We start from the raw sequence: 26,069 nt of genomic DNA, 5'->3' as shown, positions 1-26,069 counted from the left end.
GCGAAAAGTCAAGAAGGAGTTCAAAACTTAGTGTACTGGAGGACCTGGGGTGTCCTTAATGGAAATAGGGGTGTTGGGAGGCTGTGAGGTGTGAGGAGTATTGGAAAAGAGAAGGGAAAGGCTAGAAAGAATGAATTCCATCATGGGACATCCAGGTGATGTCCATCAGATAGCTGGAAATGTTGGACTGGAACTCAGGAAAGAGATAAGGGTTGCATGTGGAGATTTGAAAGTTATCTAGTTGATAGTTAAACTCACTGCATCTAATGAGTTTACCAAGAAAGAGAATATAGAGAGTAGTTAGCCAGTTAATAAACATTTACTAAGTGCCTGCTATGTGCCAGGCACTATTCTAAGCCCTGGGGATACAAAGAAAAACAAAAATCAGTCCCTGACCTTACAGAAGGGAGACCTTCCCAATAGTCTAACAGGAAAAGTAGAGAATTGGACCTAGGATAGAAAATTGGGTGGTACCCATGGATAGGGATCACTATATGGAGTATTCTGCAAAGCAGACTGGGAAGGATTAGCAGATAAAAAGAGAACCAAGAGAAAGCAATGTCACATAAACTCATGGGGGAGAGAATATCCTGAAAGAGAAAGTGGCAAATGATGTCAAACATTGCAGAGAGATCAAGAAGAATGAAGTCTGAGAAGAGGCCATTGGATTTAACAGTGAAGAAGGAGATCACTGGAGAAAATAATTTCAATCAAGCAGTTTCCTATTGGGCTCCAAAGCCAGATTGAAAAGGGTCATGAAGTGAGTAAGAGGTAAGAATGTGAAGATCAGGAACATTGATAGTTTATTTTAGGACTTAAAGGGAGAATATAGCCAAGGGGATAGTAGGGTCAAATGAAGGTCAATTATTTTTTATTAATAGAGGAGGATCTAGGTATGTTTGAAGGCAACAAAGAAGGAAGCGGTAGATAAGGAGAGGTCATTAATTTAGGGAAAGAGAGAGCGACTGATTAAGGGCAGAAAGCTCCCAGAGATGGGTGGGATCAAGTACTCAGAAGAGATGACAAAGAGAGGGTCTTCATCCTTCAACTCTGCAGCATGGTGCCCTATATGGGCTGTCACTGCTCTCTGGTTTTAGTCCTAGCTCTGCCACTAGCCAACATTTGATTTTGGATGATCTTCCCCCTACCCACCCCCCTTTTTGCCTTTGTTTTCTCACCTGTAAAATGAGGAAGTTGGACCATATAATCTCTAAAATATCTTTCACCTTCGACATGCTAAGATTTAAAGTTCTTTGACTTTAAAAAACTTCCTTTTAAGTTCCTGTTGAACTCTAGAACACACTTGAGTAAATAAAAATAACTTTAACATAACTTTGTAGAATGACAGGACTTATGACCTTAGAGACCAGAGATGTCAAAATCACAAGCAGCCAGCAAAACTCCCTAAATATTACCTGAACCAGATTAAAATGTACTTAGAAAATGTTTCACAAAACAAATATACAATACAACATAGATAATGTTAATTTGTAGTGTTCCAAGTTGATATTTTATAGGGATCTGTTAAACTCTGAGTTTCATACCACTGAGGTAATCTAATTTGAGTTAGCAAGTAAGAAAGATTTCCCACAGATTGTCCTAAATGTGAATGGTCCTTTTTTTGTAGCCATTTACTTAGCAGAAGCAGCTTTAGCTGGCTTCTTATGACTTTTTGTACTTTCAGTGTGGGAACATCTCTTTTTGAGATGATAGGAATACTATGTTCCTATTTTCTTATTTTTTCTTTGGAAAGGCAATGCAGTACAGTGAGAAGAACCTTGGATCTCAGAGTTAGCAGTTTGGGGCTCTAATCTTGACTCTGGTATTTATTAGTTATGTGATTCTGGGTGAGTCACTTCTTTTCTCTGACCTTTGATTTTCTCCTGTAGGTATAGTAACTCTTATATGACTTACCTCATGGAGTTGCTCAGAGGAAAGTCCTCTGTAATCCTACATGACTATAAGGTGAAACTTTAGTGGTGTATTATTTTAAAATTTGTATATTCTCCTCTCCCCCATAAATAAACTCTTCAAAATGAACTTGAAATCTGAAGGACGTGGGGACTGGAATAAGAAACAAAAGAGGAAACTTTGATGTTCAACTGCTCTGACTCTTTTGTATCACCTTTTGAGGTTTTCTTGGCAGACATCCTGGAGTAGTGTGCCATTTCCTTCTCTGGCTCATTTTACAGATGAGGGCAATGAGGCCAACAAGATTAAGTGACTTGCCCAGGGTCATCCAACTAGTAAGTTCTTGAGACTAGATTGAACTTAGAAAGGGGAATCTCCTGACTCCTGGCCCAGAGTTCTATCCTCTTTGCCACTTAGCTTAAAAGAAGAAACTATGGAGTAGAATTAGGCAGCAGAAATAGTATCAGTTGCAGTAGGGAACAATGAATTAGGGATTGGACATAGCAGAACCAAGCAGATTTAGGCTCAAGGAAATTAAGGAGGCTATGTACTTCAAGTTCAACAATGATTTAAGACTTTAAAAGCAGTGAAAGTGACTTTTTTTTTTTAAACCCTTACCTTTTGTCTTGGAAAGGCAGAAGAGTGGTAAGGGCTAGGCAATGGGGATCAAGTGACTTGCCCAGGGTCACACAGCTAAGAAATGTCTGAGGCCAGATTTGAATCTAGGACCTCTTGTCTCTAGGCCTGAATCTCAATCCACTGAGCTATCCAGTTGCCCCTGAAAAGTGACTTCTTGAGGTTGACAAAGATCTCCTGGAACAGTTTTAAGAAGGACCTGGATTTCCCTGGAAGTTGCCTTTGGGCCCGAGGTTTAAGGTCCAGGGCTCTATCTTTTACCTGGGAAAAAAACTGCAGTGTTGCCTGAAAGACTGTATGCTAGGGAAAATAGAAAAATTATTTTTATACAGACCCATCTCCCATGGCCCATGCTTACGTTGATATTCCCCAATCTGTCCCCAGCCAGTCACCCAGCATAGATTCCCTTCGACTATTTGGTCTTCAATTGCTGGAAGGCAGATGGGGATCACGAAGTTATTGAAGTTGACTGGTGACTTCATTCGAACCAAAGCAATGTCCCCAGGACCAAATCTTTCTTGATAGCTGGGGTGTGGGATTAACTGGAGCACTGTTTGAATCTGCACATCATCATTGAAGTTCGGGTTGGATGAGAGTGAGCCCACTACTACCGTGTAATCTGAGGGAACCATGGAGCTAGGGGAAGAAAAAAGGGAAAGAAGGAATAGTTTTGGAGACTAGAGAGAGATAGAGAGAGAAAATGTGTGTGTGTGCATGCGTGCGTGTGTGTGTGTGTGTGTGTGTGTGTGTGTGTGTGTGTGTGTGTGGTGGAGTCAGTGTGGGGAAGCATCACAGGGAAACAATTCTGGAAAAACATTGAAGGCTTAGATCTTAAGTGAATTTCTCAGGACTGGACTGAAGACATAGTCAATGTAGGCTAGTTCTAAGATAGGAAATGGAAGAGTAGAACCTTGGATCAACCTGGAAGCTTTTTCATGTGGATAAGAATTTCTCAAGAGAACAAAACTAGAAAGCATCTTAGCCATATTTGAACCCAGGTCCTCCCAACTCTTGGCTTGTGCTCTTTAGCTGCCTATATGTAAGTATTATTTTTTGTCATCATTTTCCAAATGAGTAAACTGGAAAGTTGAATGATTTGTTCATTGTCATAAAACTAATCAGTGCTTGACTTATGATTTTAATATATATAGGTCCTGCTGACATCATCAGTCACTAAACATTTATGAAACACCCCACTATGTGCCAGTCACTGGGCCAAGAGCTGGAAATACAAAGAATGGTAAAAGACAGCCCCTCCTCTCAAGGAACTCCCAACCTACTGAGAGAGACAACACGGGAACTACTATATAAAAGCAAAGTCTTATACAAGGTAATTTGGAGATAACTGACAAAAGGAAGACAGTAGCATTAAGGGAGACCCTTAAAGCAAGCTACCTCAGAAATATTGATGAGAGCTAGGAATAAGGAGTCTGAAAAGCAGCAATAATATAGACATGCTTAATTTTTTAAAGCTAGATAACTATAGGAGAAAAAAAATGTACACACAGTTAGAAGGGTACCACTCTACCTCCCCCCCCAAACAACATGGAAACGAGGAATGAATCTGCCATGTGAGAGGGCTGATGGGATAATTGCATAGCTTAGTTTAAAAAAAAGGTCCAGAAATTGTGGCCACTGGCCTTTCTTTTAGCCAGGTGAGTATACATCTGGATTAGTCAGAGGAGGGAACCAGTTGCTAGAATTACTTTCCTCTAGGAATTTTCTTTAGGCTGATCTCTGTTTCTGCAAGTACTCTCTCTATCCTCATCTCTGCTTTTCAGAGTCTTTCTTTTCTTTAAGATGTAAGCCAAGGTTGGGAATTTTCTGGAGCCAGCTCTGACCAGCTCATGAGAATCAGCAACTGTTACCAATTGGGCTTATTTTATTTTAAAAAACTCATACCTGCTGTCTTAGAATTGATACTAAGTATTGGTTCTAAGGCAGAAGAATGGCAAGGGTCAGGCAATGGGGGTTAAGTGACTTGCCCAGGATCACATAGCTAGGAAGTATCTGAAATCTGATTTGTAAATATATTTTATTTTATCAATTACATACAATAATACATTTCCACATTAGTTTTCCAAAGTTATGTGATCCAAATTGTTTCCCTTCCTCCTATCCTTTCCTCCTTCTTGGCGCTGGCAAGGAATTTGATCTGGGTTATACATATATTATCATGAAAATGTATTTCCATATTGCTCATTTTAGTAAGAAAATAATCTTATAAAACCAAAACACCAAAATAAAAACCCAAATAAACTAACGTGAAAAATCATATGTTTGATCTGCATCTGACTCCAATAGTTCTTTCTCTGGAGGTGGATTGCATTCTTTATCATAAGTCTGAGGTCAGATTTGCACAAAGGACCTCTCATCTGCAGGCCTGACTCTATCTGAACTACCCCTGAACATTGATTATTATTATTATTATTTTTTAAACCCTTACCTTCCATCTTGGAGTCAATACTGTGTATTGGCTCCAAGGCAGAAGAGTGGTAAGGGCTAGGCAATGGGTGTCAAGTGACTTGCCCAGGGTCACACAGCTAGGAAGTGGCTGAGGCCAGATTTGAACCTAGGGCCTCCCGTCTCTAGGCCTGGCTCTCAATCCACTGAGCCACCCAGCTGCCCCCCATTGATTAATTTTTAAGCTGATTATCTAAACTTAAGAAACTATTGATATGCAGAATAAAATTCTGTAAAAAAAAAAAAGTGCCTATACAGCCTTCCTCTCCCTCCCTACCCCCAGCCCAGTTAACTGTTTACCACCAACCCTGGTATTGCTCTATAGAAACTGTTGAGTTCAGCAGAAGTTCAGTAAATGACTCTCAGGGAATGAAGTCATCACTAGATTGGAGGTGTGGTGAGAATTTTCAGGCCAGTCAGTCAATAAACATTTATTTAGGTCCTGCTATGTTCCATGCACTTTGCGAAGCACTGAGGATATAGAGAATTAGATCAAAGCTAGTCTCTGCATCCAAGGAGCTCATGATGTAATAGGGGAGACAACACACAAACAGGTATGGACTGATAAGATTTAGGCAGAACAAACTAAGATAATCAACAGAAGGCACTAATAATAAGGGAGACTGGAAAGGGCCTCCTGAAGCCTTTTCCAATAGGGTTTTAGCCGGGACTTGAAAGAAGCCAGGGAAGCCAGCAGGGGAGGAGAGAAAAGAAAGCGTTGTAGCATGGGAGACAGCCAGTGAAAATATCCTGGGTCAAAGAGATGGAGTGCCTTGTCCAAGGAACAGCAAGGAAGCCTATGTCATTAGACTTTAGGGTAAATGGGGTGTGGATGGAGGTGGTATGAGATGCAAGAGGCTTGGAAAAGTGGGAGGCGGAAGGTTATGAAGGATCTTGAACACCAAACAAAGGATTTTATATCTGATCTTGGAGGTGCCAGGGAGCCACTATAGGCTCCCTCGTATAGGAATGACAGAGTATAGGTATATATAGGAGTATAGGAATAACAGAATCCGACTGATGCTTTGGAAAAATTAATTTGACAACTGAGTGAAAGATAGATTGGAGTAGGGAGAGACTGGAGACTTGTGACAGAGAAGGAAGCTTGCTAGGATTGGGAAGGAGGAGAAAGGGGAGCTGTTGAGGAAGTCCTGCTTAAAAGTTGGGAAAGAGGATCATAGAGGGATAAGAGAGAGGTAACCAAGTTACCGGATCAGATTGGTATCCTTCTTTCTTCCAAACTAGAGCCTTTCTGAAGCAGTAGAGGGGGAGAAAATGGGAAGAAGGAAGCAAGAGTAGCATTTGTGGTAGCTATAGCAACCAGGGGTCCCCAGAGACTGGGAAAGCTTCCTTACAGCCTCACACTTAAAGGGCTCTAGATCATGGAGAGCCCCATTATAAAGAGTGCTGCTGACCTGTTAGGATATATTTCAGTATTTTTGGCGCATCCATACATAAGCCTGCGTGGATATTAAACCTATCTTGCTTACAAAGCAGTGCATCGTAACGTCCTAAGCCTAGGATTGCTCTCATTTTGTAGATGGGAAGAAGTAGCTAAGACCCTCTTTATCTTAGTTCTCAAGACCATTCTTAGGGCAGCCCTCCTTCTTCAGTCCAGGACGGATACTCACTAGTCCAAACAGTGGGCAGCTGTTAGCACCCAACTTGGAGAAATGAGTGAGCCACCACATACGTGCATTCCATTTTCGCGAAGACTGATTTGCCATGGCCACTGCCCTGCCTGGGCATCCTGCCCGGAGACAATTCGGCTGCTGCTCTGGGGGCGCCCACACACTGTAGAGAGAGAATAAACAGGACTGTCAAATCTCACTGGCTTCAGCTCTTCCTCTTTGAGCACTTAGGTAGCCTCCCATCAGTCCTGGATTCTGACATCTCACCCCCTGTTCCACTTTCAGAATCTGGGTATTCAGCATTTTCTTTCCTCCCTCCCCATCCCCTTCATTTCATCTCCTCCTCTCCCCGGACTTCCCATCAGGTAAGTATCCCACCTGATGTCATGTTTATCTCTTTGGCATTTCTTAAAGAGAAAGTAGAGGTGAAGTTGAAGTAGCTGCTCTCTGTGGCCTGGTCACTCAGTACCCCCAGCAAGGGGAGCAGCAGAAGGAAAGCTTGATTGAATGCATCCATTTTCCTTTCTTTGGTGTTACTACTTGATGTTAAGGTCAGAATCCCTTTTCTATTGTGCTCCCAGGGAAAGAAATTAGAAAATGACATCCATTATTTACTTTACTTTTTATTGGGTCCTCAGGGTAGAGATAAATAGAGGGTGGATACTTTCCCTGTCTTGACTCCCATAAAACTTAGGTCAGGGCTATATGGGTGCTCAATGCTTGTTGAGGAAAGAAATAATAGATATTTTTAACTTAAGTTTCTTCCAGTTATTTAAAAAAGTCTTCTTTTTGGTAACTACCACCAAAAACATTGAAATACGTAAAGGTAACAGGGTTTTGAGTCAACACTTCCTCTCTCCCAATATCATCAACCTTCTCTCTATTTACTATTGGCTTATTTTTCCTCACTTATTCTTATTCCAGGTTCTAAGGCTATCGAGGTGTTGTGCTTTGATATTCCTCATTAATTCTAATGTTGCAGCATTTCTTTTTTTTATTAAAATTTTTTTTTAATCCCTTACCTTCCATCTTGGAATCAATACTGTATATTGGTTCCAAGGCAGAAGAGTGGTAAGGGCTAGGCAATGGGGGTCAAGTGACTTGCCCAGGGTCACACAGCTAGGAAGCATCTGAGGTCAGATTTGAACCTAGGACCTCCTGTCTCTAGGCCTGGTTCTCAATCCACTGAGCTATCCAGCTGCCCCCAGCATTTCTTATTAAATAGTTAGTTCACTTTGAACCCCCATTCCAGTTTATTACATATTTACTAAACTGAAGAAACTTCCTTTTCTCTTCCTTTTCCCAGTTGCTCATTTCTCTGACTCTGTCTCTGTCTCTCAGTTTTTCTCTTACATTTCCCCCGACATTTCAAAATCTCCTAAACATGAAGGTTACTGGTTATATGCTTTTTTAAAAAAACCCTTAGCTTCCGTCATAGAATCAATATTATGTTGGTTCCAAGGCAGAAGAGTGGTAAGGGCTAGGCAATGGGGGTTAAGTGACTTGCCCAGGGTCATACAGCTGGGAAGTGTCTGAGGCCACATTTGAACCCAGGACCTCCGTCTCTAGGCCTGGATCTCAATCCACTGAGCCACCCAGCTGTCTCCTGGTTATATGCTTTAAAAAAATAGTATAACAATTAGTAAAATAAAGGCATAAGAAATTATTATAATGGATAAGCTATGAGAAAGATCACAGCCAGAGACACCCCTAACATTTATTATTATTGCTGACTTCATTCCATTCCGCATCTAACATCTCTCAAGAATACTTTTCATGAAGTTTCTTTACAAGATAGTATTTAAAATGGTTCTTAGTTTTTTCTCATAGCCTCATTGAAGACATCAGTGGTAACTCTACAGAATAACATTCAACTGTTATTTCTCAAGATTCCTTTGCCTCCTAAAGAAAGGTACATCCATAGACTGTGGGAGAGGTTAGTAAGCTGGAGTTTAATAAAGACAAACTGAGAGTGTTTAATAGCAGACACTGTTGGTTCAGAGGGCCAGAACTGCAGGATCCACTTTGGGCTGTGATCCTGTCCTGATTATTCCTTTGTGGGCTTTACATCAGGTTAGAAACTGGAACGGAAACTTGCTGCACTCCTGGGATGTAAGCCATAACACTGCTCCTTGCTTCTGAACCTACCCCCTTGGGTATACTGCCTAGGACCTGAGACTGCTAGGGGATGGCAGTGGGGAAGTGGGTACAGGTTCCCTTGTCTGTGTACCCTGGATCTATGACCTAGAACTGGGGAGTGATCAACAAACCTTCAAGTTAACACTTGCCCCTTCACAATGCCATCCTGGTATAGGTCTGGAACACAGCTTCTCCTTGAGTGCTCCCTATGCCTGTAATGATAAATGATATTAAATGATATTTGTCTCACCATCTCTTCCTGAAATGCTTTACTGATATTTATTGTTTAATTATTTTTCTGTTGTGTCTGGCTCTTTATGACCCCTTTTGTGATTTTCTTGGCAAAGATACTGGAGTGGTTTGCCAGATTTGAGGCCAGATTTGAATTCAGGTCCAAGATTGACACTCAATCCACTCTACCACCTAGCTGGAGTAAGGACATCCTTACTTCATCCCTATTCAACTTGCAAAATTATTGTATTGCTTTCTCTTTCCCCCATATACACCTTTGTATGCCTTGAAATTGTAACAAGCCAATGTGAACCAACATGTTCAAATGGGGCATCATATAGTGCATAGAATACTGGACCTGAAGTCAGGAAGACTCATCTTTGTGAATTGAAATCTGGCCTCAGACACTTACTAGCTATGTGACCAAGGGAAAGTCACTTAACTCTGTTTGCTTCAATTCTTCATCTGAAAATATGAGCTGGAGAAGAAAATGGTTAACTACTCTAGCATCTATGCCAAGAAAACCCCAAATAGAGTCATGAAGAGCTAGACATGACTGAAAAATGACTGAATGACAATAGAAAACAGATGCTCATCTCCCAAATGTAGTAAATGTCTACATCATATTTGTTTGGAATATTGACTCCCATGTGTGATCATACAGGTAAAAATCCAGTTTTAAATGAACACAGAATGCAACATTTGGGTCAACCGTCAGTTGATATTCTTTTCAGGGATACTTCCACGGGCTAGCTAATCTTTTACAGAGTATAATATTCCTTCTGGTCACTAGAGGGAACTCAAGACCTTAAGAAACTACAAGTGAAGCTCCAGGGACATTGGCACAGGGCCTTTGCCCTCTGCCTCAGAGGTGTTTTAAACCCTTTGCCATGGCCTAGGAGATAGAATATAAAATCATTCATATATAATATTTCATACATTTGTTAATAATGGTTTGTATTTTCCCTTATTTCCCAGTAAGATTCATAGATTCTTCCCAACTTTATGAGATCCAAAGGGAAACACACTCTTATAGATTCAAACACATTTACTGCATAAAATTGGAATTTATAAGGTATAGTATTATGAGTCAGAGTGGAGAGAAACTTGTTCCTCCTAGGGGGCCTTGAACTTCAAACTCCGTTCTCAACTCACTTTTCCCAAAGGCACAGCTGGCTCTTGAGGATATTTGTCTAGGAGAGTTACTGGATATATTTTACCTTTCAACTCTTAAACACTGCAGTTATAAAGTAGGAATTTAATAGAATCTTGACATGGGGTATAGACAATGCTTCTAGTTCTGACTCCAGAAAAGGCAACATTTCCTTCCTGGTCAATTGTTAGGCAACCTGGAGGATCCCAGCAGGTGACTTCAAAGGTCTTAGACATAATAGTAAACTATTTCCTCTCTTGCCCCCCCTCTTCTCTGTGACTTGTACTTCCATGAATTTTATCCCCCAATTCTGCTATTTATCTTGTGTTTCAGATAAGTTTTCCTCTCTCTCTCTCTCTCTCTCTCTCTCTCTCTCTCTCTCTCTCTCTCTCTCTCTCTCTCTCTCTCCTTTTCTCCTTTTCTCTCTCTCCTTTCTCTTTCTTTCTTTCTTTCTTTCTCTTTCTTTCTTTCTTTCTTTCTTTCTTTCTTTCTTTCTTTCTTTCTTTCTTTCTTTCTTTCTTTCTTTCTTTTCTTTCTTTCTTTCTTTCTTTCTTTCTTTCTTTCTTTCTTTCTTTCTTTCTTTCTTTCTTTCTTTCCTTCCTTCCTTCCTTCCTTCCTTCCTTCCTTCCTTCCTTCCTTCCTTCCTTCCTTCCTTCCTTCTGTCTTTCTTTCTTTCTTTCTTTCTTTCTTTCTTTCTTTCTTTCTTTCTTTCTTTCTTTCTTTCTTTCTTTCTTTCTTTCTTTCTTTCTTTCTTTCTTTCTTTCTTTCTTTCTTTCTTTCTTTCTTTCTTTCTTTCTTTCTTTCTTTCTTTCTTTCTTTCTTTCTTTCCTTCCTTCCTTCCTTCCTTCCTTCCTTCCTTCCTTCCTTCCTTCCTTCCTTCCTTCCTTCCTTCCTTCCTTCCTTCCTTCCTTCTTTCTGGCTGTCTTTCTTTCTGGCTGTCTTTCTTTCTTTCTTTCTTTCTTTCTTTCTTTCTTTCTTTCTTTCTTTCTTTCTTTCTTTCTTTCTTTCTTTCTTTCTTTCTTTCTTCTTTCTTTCTCTTTCTTTCTTTCTTTCTTTCTTTCTTTCTTTCTTTCTTTCTTTCTTTCTTTCTTTCTTTCTTTCTTTCTTTCTTTCTTTCTTTCTGTCTCTTTCTCTCCCTCTCTCTCATAGAGGTTATATTAAGTGCTTTCATGGAATACATATTTCCTTATTCCCCATGTCATGACAACAGACACATATCATACATATAATAAAAAAAAAACCTCATGAAGGAAATAAAATGAAAGATGGAGTACTTTGATCTTCAATTAGCTTTCAATAATTCCTTCTTTGACTGTATAGCATTTAAAAAAAATCCTTACCTTCCATCTTGGAAAACACAATACTGTGTATTGGCTCCAAGGCAGAAGAGTGGTAAGGGCTAGGCAATGGGGCTTAAGTGACTTGCCCAGGGTCACACAGCTAAGAAATGTCTGAGGCTAGATTTGAACCTAGGACCTCCTGTCTCTAGGCCAGAATCTCAATCCACTGAGCTATCCAGTTGCCGCCCCCCCCCCCCCCCCCCCGTGGGTAGCATTTTTTTATTCCCTTGAAGTTATCTCGAAACTTTCTTTTACTGATAATAGTTTAGTCCTTTACAGTTGATTATTGTACAATATTTCTATAACTGTACATACTGTTCTCCTGATTCTGTTCACTGCATCAGTATAAGTTTTTCCAGGTTTTTCTTAACTTATTCTGTTCATTCTTTCTTATGGTGCAATGGAATTTCATTACAACAATATACTACAGCTTGTTCAGCTATTCCCCAATTGATGGATACCCCCTCAGTTTCCAATTTTTTGCTATTACAAAAAGAGTTGTTAAGTTATCCTTTTCCTCTTTATTTCTGATCCTTTGGGATACAGACCAAGTAGTGGTATTGCTGGGTCAAAGGATCAGATAGGTCTTTCTTACATTTACCCAGGGCTTCTGACTAGTTCTAGGTTGCCACAACCTCTCTAGCAGTTCAGAGATTCTGATTCACTGTTACTTGAGAGAGAGGAGAGGCAAAGATTCTCTTATCCTCTTAGATAGGGACAACGTGACCTCTTCCTAGTTCATTGTTTCTGTAATCTGTTTCTCTCCTGAATGCCACTCTTCTGGGGTTACCTGGCATGGTGTTCTGACATGAAACAAGTATAATTCTTTGGTTTTAAATATTCAGATCAGTGGGATAACAAACAACCTTTTATTCATTCCCTTTACATGATCAGTTTGGAGAAATTCACTCTGATCCCCTGCATTTTTGGTTCCCATCTGCTGTCATTTGAGTGGAAACCACAGGAGGATGGGAAGGAAAATGGAAGCTTGCCAATGCAGGGATTACACTAAAAATCTCCCCTTAGATACCTGAGAGCTTGATGTGCTGATATTAGAGAGCAAGGAAAAAAGAAGAAGCACCTTTGGTTTACCTCCACTATCTAAAAGGTTGCAGAAGTTAGGAGAAATTGTGGAAGTGAGATTGCTTGGATCAGTCACAGTCGGACACAAACACTTATTCAGCACCTGTCATGTGCTAGGCGTTGTACTATGCATTAGGGATAAAAAGAAGAGCAAAACTAGTCCCTAATCTTGAGGTTGTCGCAGTCTGATGGGAAACACAACAGGCAAACAAGATGATATATATAATAAGTTGGAGATCATTAATGGAGGGGAGTTACTAGTATTGGAAAAGGTTTCTTGAAGAAGGTGAGATTTTACCTGGCACTTGAAGGAAGCCAGGGAAGCCAGGCAGCACAGAAGAGGAATAAGAATAATCAGGGAATGAGGAGTACTGCCAGTGAAAACACTTAGAGTCAGAAAATGGAATATCTTGTATAAGGAACAGCAAGGAGGCTGGAGTCACTGGTCTGTAGAATGAACAGGGTTGGAATTGAGAGATTAAGGTATACCAGAAAAAGGGGCAGCAAGGTGGCTCAGTGGATAGAGAGCCAGACCTAGAGACAGGAGGCCCTGAGTTCAAATCCAGCTGTAGACCCTTCCTAGCTATGTGACCTGGACAAGTCATTTAACCCCCATTGCCTATTCCTTACTGCTCTTCTGCCTTGGAACCAAAACACTGTATCGATTCTAAGACAGAAGGTAAGGGTTAAAAAAACAGAAAGCTAGAAAAGTAAGAGGAGTATAGATTATGAGGGGCTTTGAATGCCAAGCAGGATTTTATATTTGATTCTGAAAGCAGTAGGAGCCCTGGAGTTACTGAGTGTGTGTGTGTGTGTGTGTGTGTGTGTGTGTGTGTGTGTGTGTGCGCGTGAGACATTGTCAAGTCTCTGCTTTTGCTGAGTCGAAGATGGATTGGAGAGTGAGAAGGCAGACTTGAGGCAGGGAGACTGTACAGTACTAGTCCAAGTGTGAGGTGATGAGTATATGCCCTAGGGTGGTAGAAATGTCAGAAGAGAGAAGGGGACATATATGAATGACATTATGAAGGAAAAATTGTCAGTATGTGGCACCATATTGGATATAGAGGATGAGAGAAATTGAAGAGTCAAGAATGCCATCTAGATTGCTAATTTGGGTGACTGGGAGAATAGTGGGACAACTGACAATAATGGGAAATTCAGAAATGTACTGTTTAATAGCAGTGCCATGAAGCTGGAGGACCATCTCCATCTGGTAATTGTTAAATTTGTTCACAGGATCATAGTTTTATGGGAAAGGACTACAGAGGCCATCCCAGTCCAGTATCTTCATTTTACATATGAAGAAACTGAGGCCTCAATAGGTTAAGTGACTTAATTTGCTTAAGGTCACACAGGGGGCAGAGCCAGGATTAGAACCTGGACCCTTTAACCTCAAAGCCAAGATGCTTTCCATTGTACCAGTGGAAAAAACCTCTAGATTTAGAGTTAGAAAATTTGGATTAGAATCCTTCTTCTGATTGATACTCAGAATTTGTATGACTTTGGCCAAGCCATTTGAATCCTATGGTTTTCTGTTCCCTAATCTATAAAATGAAGAGGCTAAATTAGATAATTTCTGGGATTCTTGCCACCTCTAAAGTTTTATAATTCTAAGGTCCCTTTTAGCAATATATCTAGGATCCTATGATCCCTATGTCCTGTGGGTCCAGGATCTGTGGTACCACAGTCCTCACCTGTGAAGTTCCCCCCTTTGTCTTCCTTAACTGTTTTTTTTTTCTGATTCCCAGGATCAGTTTTAAGAGGGACAGAGAGCTAGGGGGATGGGATGTTGGGACTCTATGGACTGGAGCCAGTGGGCATGGGAAAGGAGGAGGAAGGGATCTCTCCAGAAACACATCCATAGCAATGAGCTCCGCTTCTTCATCCAGTCAGAAAGACTTATAATAAGTCTGACTTATTCTTCTAGGCACAGCCTCTTCCTAGGTAGCTCCATTGTCCAGTTCCTTTATTTATTTATGTAAGCCACAACTGCTACTGCCACTCTGTGGTAAGATGGAAAAATGACTAAAGGTGTGCTAGAGTTAACCACTGAAAATTAAAATTTTCAGTGTAAAAAAAAAAAACCTGAGCAAACAATAAATCACAAATACTACAAATCAAGATGTGACTGTTTTTTATTGACTATTTAAGGAAGGGAAGCTAGGTGGTAAAGTGCAGGCCTTGGAGTCAGGAAAATTCATATTCCTGAGTTTAAATCTGACCTCAGACATATTTAGCTGTGTGACCCTGAGCAAGTCACTTAACTCTATTTGCTTTAATTTCCCCATCAGTAAAATGAGCTGGAGGAGAAAAATGGCAAACCACTCTAGTATTTTTGCCAAGAAAATTCCAAATGGGGTCATGAAGAGTTGAACACAACTGAAACAAATGATCAACAACAATAATACTTAAGGAGGTGATGGAAAAAGTATTAATAATGCAGATTAAACTTAAAAGTGTGTCATGCATACTGATTTTTTCCTCCCAGAGAGATGGTTGTTAGATATTTATTATCACATCAATAAGGATGACCATCTCAACTCTTTCCCCTCTAAGAAATTTGGAGCTGCCCATTTGGTCTCCTAACCACAGGAAATCTTAATATGGGGACCATGACAGCCAGGTTAGAAACCCCAGTGGGGCAAAGGGAACCAAGACTATTTGAAGGAACTTCCACATCATACTAAACACTGAATTGGTTATATAGTCTCAGGTTATAGGGTTAAATTTATAACTTGAAATTCCTAGCCTGATACCCATAGAACAAGAGACCTCAAAGCTGGAAGGAGCCCCAGGGGTAATCTAGCCCAACTTCAATTTCCCAGTCTCCCCATGACTCTTGTCTCCAATATCTTTAATAGATATATTCTTCCTGAATATGTTCAATGACAGAGAAGTCACTGCTTTGTTGAGGTGACTGATTCTGTTGTTGGGAAATTCTAATGATTAAAACATATGTTCTTGTATTGAACTGAAATCTGCCTCCTTGAAACTTTTACCAGTTAGTTCAAGTTCTCCCCTTAGGAGAGAATTCAATTTAGAGTCAGAGGAGCTCAGTTTATACACTAGACCAATAGCATACTGGTTACATGACCTTGGGCAAATCATTTACCTTCTCTGATTTACATTTTCATCTGTAAAATGAGAAGGTTGATCTCAGGAATATGCTGGTAAATATTTCTCTGAGAAGAAATGTATGCATGACATAAAACAAGAAACTAATTCCTGATTTGTAGCATTTACCAATTTCTGAGATGTAAATGCTGATACTAAAAATTTAATAATTGATTCCTTTGTGTAGTTTGAGCTAGCTCCAGAACCCCCCTGTTTGTACTAGGGTAATCTCTCAAGTCCCTTCCATTTCCAAATCCTTTGATGTCTTTCATTTGAAGGAATTTAAAGACAGGACTCATGTCTTTTGTCAAGTCTTCCCTTAACCAGGCTAAATTCCGTAACTGTTCTTTATATCACGTGCTTTTAAGACTTATTTCTCTCTTGGTTGTGTTCCTTTGACCTCATTGACCCAACTCTATTCTGTTTTCTTTATTTCTATTTCACACCTGGCTAAACTCTTCTGGACTTTGCCATTGATCACTTGAATTCTGGAACTCACAGCTCATCTATACCCTCTATCCCTGGGACCACTACCTCAGATTGGAAAGGGTAGAAGTGGAGAGCTCCCTCTATTATTTATTTCTTCATGTTACTTACTAATTACTTACTACTTTCTCTTCATTTCTACCTCTTCTCTTTCCCCTCTTCATCTTCCTTTTGTGTGTTGTCTTCCCCCATTAGATTGCAAGTTCCTTTAGAACAGGGTTTGTCTTTATTTTTCATTTTCCTTAAAACTTTTTTATTTTCCCAATTACATGTAGTAACAATTTTACAACATACCTTCTCTGAAATTATAAGATCCAAAAAGTCTCCCTCCTTTCCTTTTCTCCCCTCTCCCAGAGATAGTAAACAATTTAATCTGCGTTATCCATGTATTATCATGCAGAACATATTTTCATATTGGTCATTGTTGTAAGAGGATACTCATATAAAACCAAAACCCCCGAATAAAAACACAAATATACTAAAGTGAAAAACATTATGCTTTGACCTGCTTTCTGACTCCAACAATTCTTTCTGTGGAGCTGGATGGCATTCTTTGTCACAAGTCCTTCATGTAAGAATATAAATTTTAGAGTTACGACTAAATATGAGAATTCTAAAGTAATATTGTGGTCACCAATTTAAAGATATTATAACAAGTAAAAAATAACTTTTAGTAGCTTTATTTACAAAGAAGTGGACAGAGTGAAAATGGAAAAAGGTAGCTAAAGAGAGAGGTTTTAACAAGCATACTAGCCCTTCGCTGTTGAAGTGAGAAGGCTCCACCCAACACAGCCTCCTCCAAAAGCCAAAGCAGGGATCTCTGGAACAAATCTTTCCAGAATCCAGGAAAGGAAGGTCAGCTATTTACCCACCCAAGACGAACTCCAAAGGAGAAAACCAAAGGCCAAGTCCCAAGGTGAAGCCCTCCAACACCAAAGTCAAAAGAAGATCCAGGAGCAGTCCTCCAAGAAGCAACAAAGAGCCAAAGTCCCAGGTAGAAGGTCCCCTCAACAGGAAGTTCAGGACTTTTAATAGTCCTTTTTCCACATCACTTCCTGTCCCTTTCTCTACTTTACGGAAACCAATTGCAGTCCTTCAATTTGCCTAGCACTGCCCAGGGTCAGGGAAGTGGCCTCTGGAGTTGTCACACACTTTAGTAAGTAACTTGTGAACTCTTTTACTTAGTATTAAGTAGGGGTGTTTAAGTTTTTGACTGATTAATTTAAAAATTGCTGATTGATAGACAAAAAAAGTTTGATTCGCTCTTCATATTCAGAATTGTCTTGCATCACTGTATTGCTGAGAAAATTTAAGTCTTTCACAGTTGATCATTCCACAATATTATTGTTACTGTGTATAATGTTAGAATAGGCTCTGCTTATTTCACTCTGTATCAGTTAATGTAGGTCTTTCCAGCTTTTTCTGAAATCATCCTACTGTGACAAGGAAATCACTTTAAAAGACTGATATATATTAATTTAAGGTCGCCAAGGAATTCAGCTATGTAATTCCTAAATGAAAACTCAAGTCAGCCGTCAACCTTTTATAGAGTTTAATTACAAACAGGATGAAGAAAGGTATTAGAGATAGAGAGAGAGAGAGGGAGAGAGAAAGGGGAGAGAAGGGAATAGGGCTTAAATACCCCTTCTGTTTAGGCTGGGCCAAAAGGCCCAAGCCCTTAGATAGCTAGGGCAAAGAAAGGAGATCAGTCCCTATCACTCACGTGACCAAAATGGAGAAACAGTCTCAGGGGCCTCCACCTCCAGCTTCCTTCAGAGCCGACTCTCAAAGCACCACCTCTCCAACCAACCCCCCAGTCCTCAGACCCCTCTATCTTTAAGGAAACCATCCAAGTTCCCTCCCCTCAGTTCTCACATCTACCAATTACTGTCCATGTCTTCCCTGTGCCAATGGTGGCTCTAGCTTAACCCAGGACCGCCCAGAGGTCTGTGGCTTTGCACATGTCTGTTGAAGGTCATATTCTCAATAATTAAATCTTGATCCTTTGTTGCAGCCCTTCCTAAATCCTGTTAGGACTGAGTGGGGGTGGAAATTGTATTTTCCCAGACCTGGTTCTGTCATTCCAAGTATCTCTATTGTATCAATTCTAAAATCAATCATGACTCAAAGAAATTCCTGTTCTATGCTTAAGCATAGGTCAAAGCCCTTTCCATTGTTCAGCAAAAGGTTTCTGTCCTAAAGTAATCTTAAGAAGGGAGGAGGAGGAACCTCCCATGCCAAGGGGTTCACATTCCAATAGAGTTCCCACTATCAATAGGAAATTTTTCAAGTATGAAATTTCCCAATGGTGAAATTTCCAACATTTATAAGTCTAAGAAATTTTAAGGTTTACACTACTCAGTATTTCTTATAGCATAATAGTATTCCATCACCATCATATACCACAATTTGTTTAGCCATTCTCTAATTGATAGGTATTCTCTCAATTTCCAATTCTTTGCCACCACAAAAAAGAGCTTCTATAAATATTTTTGGTACAAGTAGGTCCTTCCCCCCTTCTTGCCTTTAAAAAAAATCTCTTTGGGATACAGACCTAGTAGTAGTATTACTGTATCAAAGGGTATGCACAGTTTTATAGTTCTTTGGGCATAGTTCCAAATTGCCCTCCAGAATGGTTGATCAGTTCACAACTCTACCAGCAGTGCATTAGTATCACAATTTTTCCACATTCCTCCAACATTTATCACCTTTCCTTTACTGCCATATTGACTAATCTGATAGGTGTGAGGTGGTACCTTGGAGTTGTTTTAATTCACGTTTCTCTCATTAAGAGTGATTTAGCACATTTTTTCATATGATTATTGCTAGCTTAGATTTCTTCATCTGAAAACTGTTTATTCATATCCTTTGACCATTTGTCTATTGGGGAATAACTTGTGTTCTTATAAATTTGACTCAATTCTCAAGATATTTGAGAAATAAAGCCTTTATCAGAGAAATTTGCTGTAAAATCCTCTCTCCCCTATTTGTTTTATCCCTCCTAATCTTGGTTACATTGGTTTATTTTTGTTTGTTTAAAAAATCCCAACTTAACTTTAAAACAAAAACTTTGGTTTAAAACAAAAACTTTTTTTTTTAAAACCTTACCTTCCATCTTAGAGTCAATACTGTGTATTGGCTCCAAGGCAGAAGAGTGGTAAGGGCTAGGCAATGGGGATCAAGTGACTTGCCCAGGGTCACACAGCTGGGAAGTGTCTGAGGCCGGATTTGAACCTAGGACCTCCTGTCTCTAGGCCTGACTCTCAATCCACTGAGCTACCCAGCTACCCCCTAAAACAAAAACTTTTAAATTTAATATTATCAAAATTATTCATTTTATATCTTGTAATGTTCTCCATCTCTTGTTTGATCATAAATTCTTCCCTCATCCATAGATCTGTCAGGTAAATTATTTCATGCTCCCCTAATTTATTTATGGTATTACCCTTTGTGTCTAAATCATATACTCACTTTGACTTTATCTTGATATAGGATGTAAGATATTATTTTATACCTAGTTTCTGTCATAGTTTCCTCGTTTTCCCAGCAGTTTTTTTCAGATAGTGAGTTCTTATCCCCCAAAGCTAGAATGTCTGGATTTATCAAACACTAGATTGCTGAGGTCATTTATCCCAATCTATTTTGTAACATACCAGGCATGGAAGTATGGTTGATGTATTAAATACTTGGTCAGATCAGTTAATGATCAATGTATAGACAGTTCTAAGGGCAGAAGAATCCCTGGGCCTAAGCCACAAAGGCTTAGCCCTCACCTTGTCAAGCCTCATTCCTCTGAAAAGCACATGTCAGGTGAATCCCCACCTCCTCTGATCTTGTCATTGCCTATGCAACCAATGTGAATCAACTGTGCTTTGCTACCTATTCATTGATCACCTCTCTATCCACAATAAAGTCTGGGGTGAGGCACGCAGTTCTCTCTCTTGTTTCTGGCAACCTTGAAGCTCTCCCTGCTATCTCTCTCTTTATCTTTCCTAGCACCACTCTTGGCCACGTGCTTGTGCATTCTATCTCGGAATTCTTACTTCCACGTGTTCTATTATTTCTCACATTTTCCTTTAATTATTTTTCTAAGGAAAATGTTATCAGGGACCAGTGCTGCTCCCCATTTGTCTGTGTCTTGTGTCTCTTTATTTATCACCCATTTTCTCAGACTCCTTGCTCCTTCTCGAGCCCAAACCCACTAAGCAAAACTTTTATGTAACAGCCGCTGGTTGGACTGTTATATATTTCATTGATCCACCATTCTATTTCTTAGCCAGTACCATATTGTTTCGATGATTACTGTTTTATAGTACAGTTTGGATCTAGTACTGCTAGGCCCCCATCATTCACATTTTTTTTCATGAATTTCCTTGATATTTTTGATCTTTTGTCCTTCCAGATGATTTTTTCCCCCTAGTTCTATAAAATAGTTGTTTGTTTGTTTGATTGGCATGGCCTGGAATAAATAAATTATTTTATGTAGAATAATCATTTTTATTATATTAGCTCAGCCTACCATGAGCAATTAATGTTTTTCCAATTGTTTAGCTCTAACTTTATTTGTGTGAAAAGTGTTTTGTAAAGGTGTTCATAACATTCCTGTGTTTGTCTTGGCAAATAGATTCCCAAGTATTTTATATTGTCTAGAGTGATTTTAAATGGAATTTTTCTATCTTTTGCTACTGGACTTTGTGAGTAATATCCTCATCCTTTTTTGCATCTGTCTTGTGCAAAGTCAGCTATGGAGGATTTCAGCTTGGAACAGTGATAATTCCTCAAGTCTCAGATTATGGGATCTGTCATTTTCTTCTATTCTATGGGAATGATCCTTAGTGAGGGAAAAAATAAACAAACAAGTCTAAAACCATCTCTCTCAACATTTTCTTACTTAATCCTTTGAGGATAAAAAAAAACAAACCTATCTGGAAAGTAACTTTGAGTCACTTAGTGCTTAAGGTAGTGGTGTCATTAGTCCCTGGTAATTTTCTAGTTGACTTTATTAATGGATCCATTATTTTTCTTGTGTGATTCTGATATCCAGAGTAAAGTCATTTGAGTGACCAATGTAGACCCTACAGTGAACTGCATTCATTGTTTATGGGCATGGAAGAAATGATCTTCAACTGTAGATTTTTCTTTTAATTCTTTAAGACATTTTTATTGCTATAAAAATAAGATCAGAACAGTTGTTGGTTGACTTACAGAATTACCTCTCTCAGGCAAATAGGCTTTGATTACAAGCAATTTCTTACTGATACTTGCTGGGGGCCATCAGTCTACGACACCTTGACAGAGTCACGCACGGTAGCCGGGGAGACCACAGAGTGGTCCTTGGCAAGATGTGACTGCCCACTCTATCCCCCTTGCATGACCTCTTTCATCAATGCCCCTTACCTATGAATTGACATGATTATTATTCCCCCTAGTCTCAAAAGAAATAATGCAAGAGCAAAACACCCAATCCCAAAAACCCAATCCCAAAAAGACTATCATGGGTTAACTTTTACTTAGGTACATAATTCCCAGCAAAACTGCAGCTACAGGCCAAGCCAAATACTTTCCCACATACAGAAGTCTATTCTCATGAAGTCAGCACACAAATCAATCATAGAGGCCCAAGCGATAAGTACAAGTACATCAAGCTTCAGTATGCCTCAGTGACTTGATCTCACAAATCAGTAACTCCCTAAAAGCCACCAGTCTAAATTTGAATTGTGTTCCCAGACCCCCACAGCCTCCATGATATGATTGTTGAATTGCCTTCTAAGAACTGCTGATTAATTATTCCATTTTATTAAAAGCAATATGTAATTTTCCTTGATTATTTGTAAGCTCAAAACTTCTCACAGGGTAATGAGAAAATTAAGCCACCTGTGACAAAAATCATTTATCTTGTGTGCAACCTTTATTCTGTCTGTAATCACAATACAAGAATATAGAATGTTAATCAAGTGATTTGGGAATCCCAGACATTGGGAAAGTGGAGCAGCTGTCAGATGCAAAGCAATCCCATGGCTGTTATGATTAAGCTGTCTTCCATTTGTTATTTTTGTTGACTGATTGTTCGCCACCAGTCAGGATACCCTAGAGTCTTGGGCAAGGGTGGACTTTGCCCGTGACAGATACTGATATAAAAAAGTAAAATAAAGGCACTGAAGATGGATCATAAGCTGTTCCAAAGAGCAAGAAAAAAAATTCTATCCAAAGAGATAGAGACAGAGAATGCAGTTCTCAGATATGTTTTTTTATTTAAATTTATTTATTTATTTGGAATATTTTTCCATTTTCCACATGATTTATATTCTTTCCCTCCCTATTTCCTTCCCCCCTCCTAGAGCTGACAAGCAATTACACTGGGTTTATATATGTATCATTGTTCAAAACCTATTTCTATGTTATTCATATTTGCAATAGAATGATCTTTTAACATTGAAACCCCAATCATATGCCCATCAAACCACGTGATCAATCCTATGCTTTTCTTCTGTGTTTCTACTCCCACAGTTCTTTCTCTAGATGTGCATAACGTTCAAATATAGTTTTGAAGCATCTTATAATGTTACATTTCACAGCGATGAGAATGCCCTTAAGTGATGATAAAAATGTTTTATGAAAGGCTTGGTAAGAAGTTTGACTTTATGGGAGGCTCAGTATATACTTCTTCGAATGATATTGTGTTGATATTGATGGTCCATGCCTGTAACCTCTGCTACTCAGACTGGTGGATCTCTTGAGCTTTGTATGGAGTTCTGAGATGCAATGGGTCAAGCCAATAGTTAGGCCCTATCCCAAACCCCTACCACATATAGACTACGCCAGTTTTTCCTTTCAAGGTCTTGAAATAGTTCTTAATTCCCTTAGAAAACTCTAGAATGGTGTGTCAGTGGAATTTTCTGGGACTATGTATAAAAAGACCCAAGCATGAAGAATCAGACATTATTTGACCATCATGGCAGTTAAGTGACAGAATAATGAAAAGAGACTAATATATAGAATAATAATTGGAGAACTAGGCCTCAAATCAGAAATACTTGAATTTAAACTTAGATTGATCATCAGATGAAAAGCAGAGAATCCATCACTTTATCTAAATTTGCTAGGAAGGAAGGAGAGAATAAATAAACTTTTTTTTTAAACATAATTTTATTTTGTCATTTCCAAACATTATTAATTGGAAACAAAGATCATTTTCTTTTCCTCCCCCCTTCCCCCCCCCACCTCTCCCATAGCCGACACACAATTCCACTGGGTATCACATGTGTCCTTGATTCGAACACATTTCCATGTTGTTGGTATTTGCATTAGAGTGTTCATTTAGAGTCTCTCCTCAGTCATATCCCCTCCACCCCTGTAGTCAAGCAGTTGCTTTTCATCGGTGTTTTTACTCCCACAGTTTGTCCTCTGCTTGTGGATAGTGTTTTTTAGATTCCTGCAGATTGTTCAGGGACATTGCATTGACACTAATGGAGAAGTCCATGACCTTCGATTGTACCACAGTGTATAAGTTTCTGTGTACAATGATTTCCTGGTTCTGCTCCTTTCGCTCTGCATCACTTCCTGGAGGTTGTTCCAGTCCCCATGGAATTCTTCCTTTGAGCACAATAGTATTCCATCACTAACATATGCCACAATTTGTTCAGCCATTTCCCAATTGAAGGGCATCCCCTCATTTTCCAATTTTTGGCCACCACAAAGAGTGCAGCTATGAATATTCTTGTACAAGTCTTTTTCCTTATTATCTCTTTGGCGTACAAACCCAGCAGTGCTATGGCTGGGTAAAAAGGCAGACAGTCTTTTATCGCCCTTTGGGCATAGTTCCAAATTGCCCTCCAGAATGGTTGGATCAATTCACAACTCCACCAACAATGAATTAATGTCCCTACTTTGCCGCATCCCCTCCAGCATTCATTACTTTCCATAGCTGTCATGTTAGCCAATCTGCTTGGTGTGAGGTGATACCTCAGAGTTGTTTTGATTTGCATCTCTCTGATTATAAGAGATGTAGAGCACTTTTTCTAAACAAACTTTTATTAGCTGTTTGACTCTGGGCAAGTCACTAACCTCTGTTTACCTCCAGGGTTGTTATAAGTAAAGAGCTTAGCATAGTGCTTAAGCAATAATTATCTCTCGCTCACATTTATTATTATTATTTTTATCATTAATATATCACAAGTAACATAGAGAGCAAGAAGCTATATCTAACTGAATCAATACTGCACTCCTGTGAATGTCTTTTCCCTGCTTTAAATACTTTCCCCTTGCTAAGGCTAAATTATGCCTTTAAAAAAAAAAAAAAACTATTCCATTAAGCTCCCTTCTGTAAGGTCAAGGACTGACTTTTGTTTTTCTTTGTATCCCCAGGGCTTAGAATAGTGCCTGGCACATAGTAGGCACTTAGTAAATGTTTATTAACTGGCTGACTACTCTCTATGCTCTTTCTTGGTAAACTCATTAGATGCAGTGAGTTTAACTATCATTGCCACCTAGATAACTTTCAAATTTCCACATGCAACCCATATCTCTTTCCTGAGTTCCAGTTCAGCATTTCTAGCTACTTGGATGTCCCATGGAATTCATTCTTTCTCTCTAGCCTTTCCCTTCTCTTTTCCAATACTCCTCACACCTCACAGCCTCCCAACACCCCTATTTCCATTAAGGACACCCCAGGTCCTCCAGTACACTAAGTTTTCAATTTTGCACTCCTTCTTGACTTTTCGCTCTCCCTAACCTCCATATAAAATGAATTGCTAAATCTTGTAGATTCTGTCTCCATGATATCTCCTGTATCCTTCCCTTTTTCTTTACAATCATCTTAGTTCTGGCTCCCATCATGTCTTGCCCGGACCACTACAGTAGCTTCCTAAATGTCTTCCAACTCCAGTCTCTCCCATCTCTAATCTACTCTCTACACAGCTGCCAATTTGATATTCCTAAAGTGCAGTTCTGACCATTCCACTCCCCTGCTCAAGGAACTTCAGGTCATCCCTAGGATAAAATATGAGTGCCCCTACATGGCATTCACAATCAGGCTCTGGCCTACTTTTTAAGATGGCTCACATTATTCCCCTTTCCAGTGTAATTGGGATTCCATTCATTTAAATAAAATATTAAATGTTTCCTAGCATCAGATTCTATATTAGACACTGGAGATGCCAAAACAAACATGTGTAATAGTTGGTGCCTTCAGGGTGTACACTGATAAGTAAATGTGTAAACTAAATGGACTGGGGGCTGGAGGGTGGGAGGTGGAGTCAATGAAAGTATTAACTAGAAAAATCAGGATTAGGGAGCTTTCTGGAGAATGTGTCACTTGAGCTGAGCCTTGAATGGAGCTCAAGGTAAGAAGATAAGCAGGGAAAGGGTTCTAGGCATGAGTGAAAGACAAAATCATAGAGGTAGAAGGAGGACTATCATGCACAGAGGATAGTAAATAGGCCACTATAACTGGAGTATATCCCTCATTCAAGAATATCTACCACACATAAAAATAAAATCAGTCTAAAAGATAGGTTGACAGATCAAATTGTCTACTCACACAGGGAGGGGAAGGATAAGAGAGAGAAGAAGATGATTTCAATCCTATAATTTAGGAAAACTTGTATGGAAATTGGTTATCATATGTAACTGGTAAAAAGATAGGTTGGACTATTCTGGAAAGTAAATTGAAATCAAGATGAAAAAATTGGCCAAAATATCCATAGCTTTTGAACTAAGGGTTCCACTAATAGCTATATATTAACAATCACAACTTCCAACTCTTCCCCTGTATGATCTTGGGTAAGTAAATTCTCCTTTATGAGTCTCAGTTTCCTCATTTTAAAAATAAGGACAAAAACTTATATTACCCAACTCAAAAAATACACAGTATTGATTCAAAGA

At 39.3% G+C, this 26,069-nt stretch overlaps 1 protein-coding gene across 1 annotated transcript in view; it reads right to left on the bottom strand.

The window, feature by feature from the left end:
* LOC100618936 (serine protease 27-like) overlaps positions 1-26,069 on the bottom strand; it is a 49,206-nt gene that overhangs the window by 5,239 nt on the left and 17,898 nt on the right. Inside the window, exons 3-4 of the mRNA XM_056806285.1 lie at positions 6,642-6,804; positions 2,906-3,183 (exon numbers count right to left, since the gene is read on the bottom strand). Of these exons, the coding sequence (XP_056662263.1) occupies positions 2,906-3,183; positions 6,642-6,804 (441 nt within the window). The remainder of the gene's footprint in view (positions 1-2,905; positions 3,184-6,641; positions 6,805-26,069) is intronic.

Source organism: Monodelphis domestica, chromosome 7 (assembly GCF_027887165.1).
Source record: "Monodelphis domestica isolate mMonDom1 chromosome 7, mMonDom1.pri, whole genome shotgun sequence".
NCBI lineage: Eukaryota > Metazoa > Chordata > Mammalia > Didelphimorphia > Didelphidae > Monodelphis > Monodelphis domestica.
This window is presented reverse-complemented; position numbering and strand designations above follow the sequence as displayed.